Source organism: Talpa europaea (genome assembly GCF_964194135.1).
Source record: "Talpa europaea genome assembly, chromosome: 2".
In the NCBI taxonomy this organism is placed as follows: Eukaryota; Metazoa; Chordata; class Mammalia; order Eulipotyphla; family Talpidae; genus Talpa; species Talpa europaea.
Window position 1 is genome coordinate 80,752,318 of NC_140068.1, and position 13,447 is coordinate 80,765,764.

Below are 13,447 nucleotides of genomic sequence, written 5' to 3' on the forward strand. Positions count from 1 at the left end.
AGAAGAGACATATAAAGAAATAATGGAAACGTACTTTAAGCAGGTGAAAGAACATCACGAAAAGCCCAGGAAAGTAGGATACTGTATTAGTATAACTACAAGATAACTTAGGATAACTGAAGCTAAGTGGAGGTAGTACGGGCAGCAGATGGAAGAACGGCATGGGTCTGGGCTGGAGGAATTCAATAATTCCATCCATTATTCATGTCTTTCTTTTGAGAAAAGAGCCCAGTGACATTATTTTATACACACAGTGGCAATATAAAGATGAGCCTCTGGTACTAATACCCTATTTAATCACGGGGAATAGGCAAAAGTATAACAAGCATCTATGCATTCAGTCCATGAAATTATATTTCAGATACTTCTTGAATTTGATGTATAATGTATGCTTTTTAAAACATGCAGTTCTCATTTGAAACACTAAAATATGTGACTTGGCTAAAATTCTCAAGGCTCAAGATTATTGGATTACTATTTCAGTGCATTAAAAGCACCATGTACTTACTCTCAGAGAGCAGGGACTTTTGTGGTGCAAAGAATTGAATTTTGTGGTTCAGTGTGATTTTAAGAAAAGCTATACAATGATAGAAAGCCATTTCCCAACACTGTCAATTAGTTAGTTTTTGTTTTCCTCCCAATCAATTTTTAAGTGAACAGGTTTGATAGGAATAATGAACTGTGCAGGGGTCTGGAATCTTATGAGATTTTTGAAATCAAAAATTTAAAAATACTATAAAAATAAGACAAGGCTTGGTATAAAATGAAATTAAAACTACACCGAATAGTACAAAAAGTTCTCTTGTTCATCTACCACTTCTTTCCCTACCCCCTTCACCCCATTCCCACATGTTGACTATTAACCACTGTTAACAGTATGGGTGGATATTATTTCAGGTCTTTTTCTCAGTAAGAAAAACAGACATTCCATGCAATAATTTACAAAAATAGCATCATGTCATGTATACACATTCACTTAAAAATGTTATGGACAATTTTTCATATTAATATGCACAGATTTATTTTCTCTCTTTTTTCTTCTTAACCAGTCTTGCAGCTGCCTAATGGTATGAAATGGATATTTGATAATTTCTTTTGCCATCCTCCTTACACTTTATTATAAATAATGCTATAATATACATTCACACATACCTTTTTGTAGTCCCTAAACCAGGTTTTCTAGGTAAGTATGAATGTAATATTTTGAAAAAATTAAAAGTGATGACAATCTGCCCTTCAGGAAGGTTTTTCTTATTGACTCTCCTATTGACAACACATGAAAATGCCCTTTTCTTCACACCAGGGCAAACATTGACTATTGAGAGTCATTAAATCAAACAGATCTATAACCTCATTAATTTTACTCCCCTGTCTTTGATTATCAGTTAGATTGAAGGTCATTTTCTATGCTCATAAGTCATTTGTATTTCTTCTTTTGTGAACTGCTCTATTTCAGATACCATTCTATTTCGTTTGCCATTTTTAATTGGGTATTCACATCAGAGTTTTTGCTTTTTTCCCTTAAATTTCTCCATCAAAAGATTAATTCTCTCACTAGACTTAGAACAAGTGTTCCATTACCTGTTTTACAGGAGGTGGTTCCTTCTTGCTCACATCAATACAAGGCAAATCTGAGATACCAAATTTTTCTTTGTAATACTGTCGCGTGAATGGGTCACAGTCATAAATGAAGAATGTTCTCCCAAGGATGGTGAGAGGTTTCCCAACAATGAAGTCTTTGGCAGTATACCATTCCAACACCTCTTTATCAGAGATTTCCAGCACACACTGAGGGAAGTTCTCTAATATAGGACAGAGGAGTAAGAGAAAGGAATGAAGATGGGCAGATAATGACACACAACAGCCAGGCATTCTTGAGAAGCTGAGGGAGTACAGTCTTTTGATCTGGTCAAGGGCCAGGGACTCTTCTACATTTCCAGCAGAACATATGGTACAGCGTTTCCATCTGTTGACAGGACACATAAATAATATCCCATATGGTTTTTATAAAGTCTCTCTTCCATATTCAGCTCAAATGATCACTAAAGGTCACTTAGAAGAATTAGTACTTAGAAGAAATCACTACAGGAGGAACGAATAAATGTCCTTCTACAAAGCAGACAAGAGGGATGGATCCAAGTCACCTAGCTTAATTTCCCATGCATTTATTCACTCATCCAACAAATTATTAGTGAGCACATCTCTCATTACTAGGTGCACTGTTAAACGCTGAGATGACATTAACAATACAGACACAATTCCAGAATTCCAGACTATTTGGAAAAAACACTGTTTAGGGGGATAGGTACTAAACAATTGTGATCACTGCTAATAGAATAGTCTGAGCTAGTCCTGAAGGAAGTGTAAGGGACAAAGACTACAGAAATCTGGAAAATCAATAGATTTTCAAATGTAGAATCAACCTTGCATTTTGGGAGTAAATCCAATTTTGTCCCATATTTTACTAAAACTAAGAGTTGATTTGCTTAAGATGGTTTCTCTGCAGCATAGCTTCCATGGAAACTATATTCTGGTAAAGTGCCACATTGCCTACCTGTAACCACAAAGTTTGGCCCCAGAATCCCAATCACAGGGAGCATGACAGGTACACAGGTATTCTTCTAGTTGATAATTGCCAAGATGGGAAAATAGGAAGGCAGGTTAATCACACAAAAAGAAGAGCTGATATTTTCCCAGTTAAGCATTTTTTAAGCCTCCAAACCTTCTCCCAGTGTCTACCCTACAAGATCCCTTTGAGTTGCCTCAGGAAGTGATGGGCAAAGGGGGACACATCTCTAACTCCATGAATTTTCCTTAGTAAACAATGTGCCAGGAGATCTGGGGAGTGTGTGTGTGTGTGTGTGTGTGTGTGTGTGTGTGTGTGTGTGAGTATCGCATTTGTGCGTGCACATGCACTGTCTAGCCATTCAGCTTTGTTTGTTCAACAATTGTTTTTTGCATACTTTTGAATTTCTTTTACTGACATTTTGTTTAGTTGCATATATGTTCATAAGTGAAATGGATTGAGTTTCTCATGGTGCTTTTGGTTTTACTCGTCTTTTTAAATGAACGAATTATTTCTTTTCTTTTTCACTGAATTTGTGTTCAGCTTAGAACTATCTGTCTTTAAATGTTTACCAAAACTCATCTGGAAAATTTTCTGGACCTGGTGTTTAATTTGTGGAAGACTTTTTAACTGATAACTATTTTAATAATTAAAAACAGCTGGTTTCTATTTCTTCTTAAGTTAATTTTTAAAAATTTACTCATTTCATCTAAATTTTCAAATTTAGTGGCATAAAGTTCTTGGTATTAGTCTCTTATTTTCTGTTTAATACCTATTAATTTAAAAATATAGCTCCTCTTTCTGTATTTAATATTGTACATGTATGCCTTCTTTCTTTTCTCCCTTGATAAATCTTGTCAATGGCTTGTCATTTTATTAGTCCTTACAAAGAAACAACTTTTAACATGAAAATCTACTCTTAACTTTTGTTTTCAATTCCATTATTTTGAGGATTTTATTTTATAATTTACTTCCTTTCAATTTCTCTAGATTTATTTTATCATTCCTTCTTTAACTTTAAAAGAAAAATGCCTTTTTAGACTTTTAGTATTTTTTCTTTTTCTTTTTTAAAAGATTTATTTATTTATGCATACAAGAGCTGGGATACAGGCCAGAGGTGTGTGTGTTGGGGTGGGGGGGGTGAGAGGACTCACCAGAGACAGAGTGGGGAAGAGAAAAGGCCGATTGACTGACATACACTGCTGAGGGGAGCAGTGGGGTGAGTCAGGAGAGGTCTGCTAAACCCTGTGGGTAGCTCCCTGGCAGGCTAGGGGATGGAACTCATGATGCAGAGGCTGCAGATTGCTTCCCAGTGCTGTGCTTAAACACTTCCGCCCCAGGGAGGCCATTTTTTCTTTTTCAAATAAGCCTTTATAGCTATAAATACCCTCCCAAGTGTTACTTTAGATATATCTAAAAGTTCTGAGGGAATTTTGGCTATCATTTAGTTCTCAGAATTTTTTTTAACTCACAGATTATTTAGAAATGTGTTTTTTTCTTTTTGTGCTGCAGTAGCTGGCGATAGCTTGATAGTGCTGTGACTTTAACCTCTGAGCCACTAGGAAGGCCCCTAGAAATGTGTTTTTCAAGTTGTAAATACATGAGATTTTTTTTGAGCTATATTTCCAAAAGTGACTCCTACCTTAATTGTGTTAATATCTGATAATGGTATATGATAACTAGACTTTAAAATTTGTTAAGACAAATGAGTTTTAATAAGTGTTCAATTTGTGCTTGAAAAGACTGGGAATTCTCCAGATATTGCTGCATATACATATTATTAAATCAATATTACACTTACATTGTTCAAATTTTATATATGTTCATTGTCCTTTTGATCTAGCAATTAATGAAAGAAATGATTTTTTTTTTTTTTGGCCTTTACTGAACCAGAAATAGAAAGTAGATGCCACTGTTGGCAACTGTTTTCAGTGGATTTTGTTTTATTTACTTTATGTATTTTTTTCTTGTTCTCTCTAAAGTGCTCTTTTCCTTTGTTCTTTATTATTCTAACTCTGGATTTAATACCAGCTTTTCTATAGAACTTTCTTAAGTCTTTTGAGCTTACATTTCTTCTTCTGAAATTTTGTCTACATGACATAGTCAATTGCATAACCAGATAACCTGGACCCTTTCATTATTGTTTAACAGCTTTGAGTATTTATCTGACTTTCCTCTACTGCTACTAAAAGTGACAGAATGATAGGGATTCCAGGTCTGGGAGATACATTTTCATTTATTCCTCCACAGTAATTCCCTATGAAATAGTTCCCACAGTAGACATTTAGGTCTTATTTAATTGAATTTAATAAAAATCACCCACTGGATAAATGCCACCTCTTTACCACCACAGTTCTTTCTAGTTAAAGGTTTATTTAGCTAGTACAAGTTTAGCCTTTTCTGTCCTGCCACTGCATGACTAACAAAAATTTTCACAAAAGATACATTTCCTACCTCTTACAAGAAGCCTCCATGTGTCACAGACTATCTCTCCCTATACATTTAATGAAATATTTTTAAATTTGGAGAATTATAGAAAAGAATGATGCCACATTGATAAGGCAGAGTCAAACATGGAACCTGAGATTTTAAGAATTTGGTTTTAGTGACAGTTTTCACACCACCTTGAATACATTTCTATTTTTTTCTTTTAACTACTATATATCTAATGTTTGTCAGCTCCAGATGGCAGGAACTTCAGGTTATTTAAGCATCTGGAAAGGCAAAATTAGTACATTAGTTACAGTGTCATAGAACTCTAAGAAGTTTCTATAGGAACTAAGTATAAGAATATGGGCGTCACCAGGCAGACCATGTTGAAGAAGGACGTACATTCGGTTGTTGTTACCTGAAAATACAAGCTCTACTAGCAATTAGTCTCCTTTCTCAAAAAAAGAGACTTTTAAAGTTAACTCTCTTAATTTTAAAATGCCAGTTTTTAACTTCCTTTTATCCTTCTCCTAATCTCATACTTACCTCCCTTCTGTGCAAAGATTCTATTGGGTAATTCATTTATTATACAGGTACCATGTATGCTGTTTGTGTGCATTTTATGTAGATGTTACTTTCATATACATCTCATTTTCCTTTTTCTACATGAGACTATGGTTTAAAGAAGCATCCATTTGCATATATATATATATTTTAGCTACTTCATGTTTATGAAAATGTACCTTTACCACTTTTTTTTTGTAGCTCATGTGCTCTATGATGGAAATCTTCAACTTCTTGTCCCAAAAAATGTTGCATTAAAAAAAAAAAAATACTTGCGGGCCAAGCAATGTATGTGAGCAGGTTGAAGTTAGCCTTTAGACTGCCAATTTATTTATAACTTCTAATCTCAATTTGTTTATAAGCTCTAAGACAAGCCTCTTGCTCAATATTTGGAATTTCTTATCTCCTAGTTCCAAAGGATAAAGTAAAAAGAAAAAAAAATCAATGAACGTAGACTACTGGCAGACACCTAAGCCTGAGAGATGTCAGTACTTGTGACCAAGATAATTTTCGTAAGAGAAAATTCTTAAAACTACTAAATCAATAATTAAATAAGCCTACTTATCTCAGGGAAATATTGATGGATGCCAAGTATCAGCTGCATTTTGTTGAATCTCACTTTCTAATCCACTAGGTTATTTTATTTCTTCCTTTTCACTTCATATGCCTTTTTTTCAAATTAATAAACTTTTATTGATTCTCTGTGCTAGGTTATTTTATACCAGCAAAGAAAGAGCAGGGGTCGACACAATGAAGTTCTATGAATCACAGGCATATCTTTTTCACTATTAAGCAATCCCACATGGAAAATTCCAGTTTGGGGCAATAATTGAGGTGAAAGGCAAAGTCAGGAAAGCATGTAAGTGGTAAGTTACATCTTTGAATGAAAACAAATCTGATATTAAGTTGCTTCAATTCAGAAGTCTTGCTCTTCCATATTTTTAACAAATCTTCCACTGCTGTTTTGATTTTGTTTCCTTGCTTTGGGTATCAATCATCTCCACTAGACCATTTTGGAGGCAAGCCTGAACTAACCAACAAGTAAAGGAGGGAAATTGTGGGGAAAAGCCACTTTTTAAATACCTAGGAGAACACAGCACAAGTCTCCCAAGTATAAAAGGAATGACTACATTGATTAAGTAGCTCTTTTGTGTTCCCAAAAAGGTCCCAATTAACAGAGAATAGACTAAGTCTAACATACTTGCATTTTCCACTAAAACCTTAGGCAAGCGCTGGCGGTTCACCAGGAGTGGGAAGGGATCTCGCCCATCATTTCGTTCATGGACCTCTCTAATTTCCACCGTATTATCCATGAGATAGTAATGAATAATGTAGGTCCGACATTCACCAAACATGCTGTCTGTATCATCCCAGATTGCATAGAATCGAAGAACCTTTGAGAAATCCAAAATAGTGTCTTAAGAATCCTACAAGTAGAGAGTTTAACTAGGCTACTTTGGCATTTATATATCTGACAATAATGAAAAGATTAGTTAGACTATGAAGTAATCTCAGTGGTTAAATAAAAAGGAAGAAATATTCACTGAAGACACAGAAATATCTGAAATTTGTAAGTCAGATGTTAACAGCTGGAAAGTATTAACTAATAGGCTTATACATTTGTGCTGAGAAAAATTCACTTTGATCCAACATATTAGTGAGGGAGAAGCTAAATTAAAGAACATTGGATCCTTTATACAGTGACTTCTATGCATTAATAAAAGTAACATGAGTGGTTCATATATAAAAACAAAAGAATTTTCACTTATTGACTTTTTAAAGATTCATCAACACACATCTTCTAGCAACACTATCAACAACACATTATTTAGATACATAATAATAATTAATACATATATGATTCACATAATGTCCTTAAAAGACTTTGTTAGTGGTAGGTAAATTTTTTCTGAACTAAAAAAGGATCAGATTTTTGAGAGCAAAAGAACAGCAAAGAAGCATTAAGGGTGATCTCCCCTGCTCTCTTTTCCTTTAGTACAGAAAGAAGACTCAAATCTGCTTCTACGTACCAGCCCACAGGGAGAGGATATGAACATTGGAACAGAGTTGGAAAATACCCAGAACATTCTGTACTCATAAATTAATGCAAAATTTAAAAAAGGAAGCATCTGCAATGGGATTTCTGTGAAATTACTATTTTAACAGAAACTTACATATATTCAATAACATTGAAATTTTCCAATAATTCATTTAAGGTTTCCCAAAGGATTCTATGAGATTAACTCATACTTGGAGGAAAAGTATTGGTTGAAAATGTTAAGTGGGAAGCAGATGCAGCTTAGAAATTGTTTTTAGATTTAAATGTTTGGTGGAACCCCCAAGACTTAACCCCACAATACTCTTTAGATCTTCAATAAGAAACTTAAGACACTCTTATGTCTCTAACTCTATATGAAAAGCTAAATTATAGATAAAATGTTTCAAAACACACAACCACCAATAGAGCTTGCTAACAATAAACATGTACCATGTTTGGAAATGAGTAAACTTCTGAGATGTCTACTTCACTTACTTGTTTGTCAAAGGTGAGAAACTGCTTGAGTTGATCGAAGTCCGATGGGGTGACATACTTACGAAGAGGCTGTTTCCGGAGTTCAGTGTAAGGGTCAAGAACCATCTTTTCTGGGGGGTTTAACTCAATTCCTTGACTTTCCAAAAATTCCTAAATAATTTATGATTTAAAATGTTCATCTTTTTTAAAGCTTTTAAAAGTAATTAACTGATGTATAAAAATAAGCATAACAATTATTTCTATTCCATTGTACAAGTTAACCACTAATTTGTATCTTGAACATGTCTTAGCAGTACTAAGACTCCAAAGGACCCAAATCTACAGCACAGCCAATAACTGATAATTACCATAAGTACTCTATATTATAAAATTGTTAGGCAATATGCTAGGCTAGTTGGAAGGTACAATAGTAACGTGACTGGTCCCAAATATCAATTCAGATGCATTAAATTTAGTTAGATGCCCAGGAAGACAGTCTAGGATACCTTACTTCAGCACATCTGGAACCTAACCATAGTTTCAAACAATGTGTGATTCATATCAACTATGGGAACAAGCAGCACAACAGGAGTTAAACTGAAATCAAATCCTCATTTTTCAGCTCACTTAAAACTAGTATATGATTAACTCTTCCCCCTCCAAAAAAAAGAAAAGATAGCACACTGGTTATTTTTGATCAGAAAATACTTTAGCAATACAGGAAAGATAAATCAAATGCTCAGATCTCATCAGAAAAAGTTAAGGAAGGGCCTCCTTGGTGGCACAGGCAATTGAACGCAGCGCTGTGAAGCTGTCTGCAGACTCTGCAGCGTGGGTATAATCCTGGCCGGCCAGGGAGATACTCAAATGGTGCTGCAGACCTCTCCTGTCTTGCCCCGCAGCTCCCCTCAGCAGTGTATGTCAGTCAGTCTGCCTGTTCTGTTCCCCACTCTGTCTCTGGTGAATCCTCTCACCCTCCCGCACATCTGGCCTATACCCCGGTTCTTGTATAAATAAATAAATCTTTAAAAAATAAATAAAAATATTTTTTAAAAAGTTAAGGAAAACAACTGGATGTGACATGATCTTGAAGCTTATTTTGCCAATTATGAGTAAATAAAACACTATTTTCAGAGTTACTATAACTTTGAATACAACTTGACATTTCCTCTAAAAAGCACCACATTAATGTATCTTTTATGATCATCAGAGATGGAAAAAACAATTTCAAGGAATCTGTATACATTCTCAAACTGGAAATTAACCTGAAATTTGGGTTTCTTTTGGAAATTGTGGTTTGCTTCTGGAAAATTCAATAAAAAAATACACAGAACTAATATACAGAAAATACTTGGGTTTTAATATTGAACTTTGTGCCAACTAGCTGTGATCTTAGCATTTAAAGTTTTACTAGGCAGTTGCTGCTATCATTTCAATATTAAAATATTATGATCTTAACATATATTAACAATTGAGTTGTAGATAATGACTAACAATAAAATCTTCCTCTCTCATGAGAGAATGTTTAAACATAGTAGGCTCATTGAATGAGGTATTTAATGAGCGTTTTGTTTCTTTCTGTTGCTTCCAATAAATAACCAGGCCCTTTGTTAACCTTACTTTAGAGATTTTGGCAGGAATGTAGAAGCTTCCTAAAGTGGAGTAGGTTCTGTGTCTTAGTAAAGTTCATTATTTATTTATTTTTTTTGTGTGTGTGGGACCCTCGCTGGCAGCTGGGGAATGAACCAGAGCTGCAGAGGCTGTAGGCAGCCTAGAGCTCAACCGCAGCGCCACCAGGGGAGGCCCAATCTTAGTAAAGTTTAAACTCTTTAAAGAGGTTATTCTAGATTGTACTGGAAGTACAGATGAGAATGGAATATCTCTGAAGGCAAGAAGAGAGAAAGGGGAAATTCCTCCAGTTTGCAAAATAGACATAATTATTGGGCCTCAAAATAGCAGATTCTACATGTGCTCGGCACGGGTGGTCAGACATATGTGCAGCCAGAAAGGCACATTCAATTTCAGGGATTCAGAGTCCCAGAACCTTACCCAGCACCACAGCATCAGGATGTTGCCCTTGGTCACTGGCAACTTATGGACACTGACTGTATGATGGCTTTACATCTGGGAGGGGTGTTTCTTCCTTGTTCTTAGAACTTAGAAACTTTGGAAAAGCTTAGAGTGAACAGAAATACCAGCCCAGTGCAGTATTTATGTTCCTCCTTCTGGCTCACTTTATTCACTTTACTTTCCAGTTTCATCCTGGTTGAAGTCCTGTTCCATATTTTCATTCCATTAAGGGTGCTACCTGTGCTGTTCTTGAACTGGCATGTCAACAAATTTCTTATCAAATGATTCATCTATGATGGGATTTTAATGTTATTTAAATGTATATATATCTGTATGCCACTACATAATATTGGCTCATATCAGCATATACATAAATACCAAACTGACTCTTACATAATAAATATAGGCTAGATTATCTGTGTCCTTCCCTTATCCTAATAAAATGAAATGTATCCTTTCATGAATTAGAATGATGTTTTAGACACCACAGTTTCCAAATGTATACTATACCTGGGTGAATCGGTCACAATCAACAATGCGGAAAGTTTTGCTATAAACTGTAATGTTTATCCCTCGATTTAGGTCTTTCCAATGGTAATGGTCTCCACGGTCATTCTTTGCAAGCCGTTGACGTTTGATTAATTTGCCTTGAGGGATCCCAGAGTTTTCCACAATGGGCTCTATGATAGACATGCTATCATCTTCTAGGTAGTAGTAGATAATCACTTGACGGATCCTATAATGCTCCTCAGTTGACATTGGAACATCTTCTTGGAAATAAGCATCGAATTTCAGCACCTATAACACATAGGAGAGGGAGATGTAGCATTATATGAGTTTCTCCAAAAAATAGCAAAATTAGTCAACCAGAAGGAGGAAGTGACAGAGTGGAGTATAGTGGAGGATTATTGGGGCTTTGGTGGTAGGCATGGTATGAAAACATACCAACATTTGTAGAGATCTGAGCTGATAAACCCTAAGAAAAATACAGTGTTGGAAACCAATATTACCTCAGTAATCATAATTGGGAAGTAATAAAAATTTTATTAACAACAAGAAAATTAATTAAAAATGAAAAAAAAAAAATCAAGTACCCTTCTGTAAAGAGAACCACTCAGGGAGATTTGACTACTCAACATTTCTATCTTCTAAATCAAAAACTGCAAAACTACAGTGCATTGTGTTCTTTACGTGATCTGGCAAATTGGATAACACTGGCTATCTTGGAAAAATTGGCTTTGGGCTCGAGAGTGGAGAGAAGTCAGATGGTGAGTGATCTGAGAGGCAAGTGAGGAATAAAGTGCTATTGTTTAAAGGACCACAAAGTTGGAAGAAGCTTTTTTGTTTTTTTAGGACAGAATAGTATAAGCCTAGGTAAGAAGTAGTCACTAGAGTATTTGAAATGGAAGTGTCATGAAAGTTAAAATTTAAAAGATGAAAGAATAATAACATCAGTGAGACAGAGGAGTGGGTATGTTAGCCTGGGAAATAGGATGTAGTGGGTGATGATAAAGAGAATATGGGAGCAAAGGGTAAAGATGAGGGCACTCAAGGAGAGGTCCTGGTCATTACCACCTAATTAAGAACTTAAATTATATTCTAAGGATGAGGAACAGTGCAAAGAATGTCTAAAACATGGACAAATATATTCACTATTAAGCAGACCTCTGAATATTCCTAAAATATTTAAACTATGGTTTAACTTAGAAAAACTAAAATTCCCTGATTACAAAAAATTAACTACTCTCTCTATGCCTTGTTATCTATGGTAAATATGATTTATCTAGAAAAATGATGCAAGTAAAATTAATATGAAAATAAAAATATAAGTATTGTTCTTCATGTCACCTCTCTTTAAAAAAATAAATTATAATACTTAAAAAGAATAAATTATGCAAAGGCAATTAGCAAAAAATAGTATTACATTTAATATTTAGTATTTACATCTTAATAAATGTTAAATGCCTGTTAAATGCCACTCTTCTCTTGTATTTTCTCCCTTCTCCCGTATCTACTGATTTTTCTTTTTTAAAGATTTATTTATTTATTTATTTACACAAGCACTGGGTACAGTCAGAAGCACGGGAGGGTGAGAGAATTCACCAGAGCCAGAGCGGGGAGCCAGAACAGGCAGAAGGACCGAAGGACACTGCTGAGGGGAGCAGCGGGCGGCAGGAGAGGTCTGCGCGCCATGTGGGACCCTCGCTGGTGGCCGGGGATTGAACCGGCCCTGCAGAGCCTGAGGGCAGCTTCACAGCCCAGCGCTCAACCGCTTCGCCACCGGGGAGGCCCATCTACTGATTTTTCATTGTCTGTTATAAAAGTAAATAAACGAGAAGGAGGTAAAGAAATGCCCACTCCTATAATGGATAGTGTTTAGTGCATGAACGGATATATTACCTTGTTCCTATCAAATGAATAATTGGGACAGGGAAGAGGGAATGATATGATTCTGGCTAATAAATTAATTTTTCTAAATTAAGTAATTATTAATGTAAAGTGATAGCTTAATCACCAGGTTATTTTGTGTCTTCTAGTCTCTGTCTTTAATAGGTACTCAAAAAGGGTTGACTGGCTGGATGAGAATGTTACAGACATATAATAAAAATATAATAAGATGTAAAGAAGGACAAGAGAGAGAGAGAAAAAACATAGGCTAGCAGCAAAGTAAGAAAGCTAACTTAAGAAATGGCCAATAGTGGGCCTCCCCAGTGGCGCAGCGGTTGAGCGCTGGGTTGTGAAGCTGCCCGCAGCCTCTGTAGCGCTGGTTCAATCCCCGGCTGCTCCCCGGCCCACCGGAGGAGGGTCCCCCATGGCGCGCAGACCTCTCCTGCCGCCCGCTGCTCCCCTCAGCAGTGTACTTCGGTCCTTCTGCCTGCTCTGCTCCCTGCTCTGGCTCTGGTGAATTCTCTCACCCTCCTGGTCTTCTGACTGTACCCAGTGCTTGTATCAATCAATCAATCTTGTATAAATAAATAAATCTTAAAAAAAAAAAGAAATGGTCAATAGTTCTCAGTCTAAGTGATACATAAAAGTCATGTGGAAATTATAACTGATGAAGAATGGGGAAACATAATTTTTTAAAAATTCCCACCAATGATTTTCTACATGGCTAGGGTTAGGACTACCTCACTTTAGTGAAAAGAGGAGGCTCATTGACAAGAAAATTAAGGATGATGTAGAAATGTTAATGAGTGGAAATAAAGTAAGACAGATACAAACAAAATGTTATATTACCCTTAAGTTATTTTATGTCAAATCTGAAATGTTTCCTGAAAAAGAAAAACTAATTGAGATAGCCTGGA

The 13,447-nt window shown here is 35.7% G+C and overlaps 1 protein-coding gene across 1 annotated transcript in view; it reads right to left on the bottom strand.

The window, feature by feature from the left end:
* Positions 1-13,447, bottom strand: part of EFHC1 (EF-hand domain containing 1) — a gene marked incomplete at its 3' end in the record, with an annotated part of 44,384 nt that overhangs the window by 22,746 nt on the left and 8,191 nt on the right. The window contains exons 3-6 of the mRNA XM_084228218.1: positions 10,653-10,940; positions 8,094-8,243; positions 6,762-6,954; positions 1,582-1,802 (exon numbers count right to left, since the gene is read on the bottom strand). Of these exons, the coding sequence (XP_084084344.1) occupies positions 1,582-1,802; positions 6,762-6,954; positions 8,094-8,243; positions 10,653-10,940 (852 nt within the window). The remainder of the gene's footprint in view (positions 1-1,581; positions 1,803-6,761; positions 6,955-8,093; positions 8,244-10,652; positions 10,941-13,447) is intronic.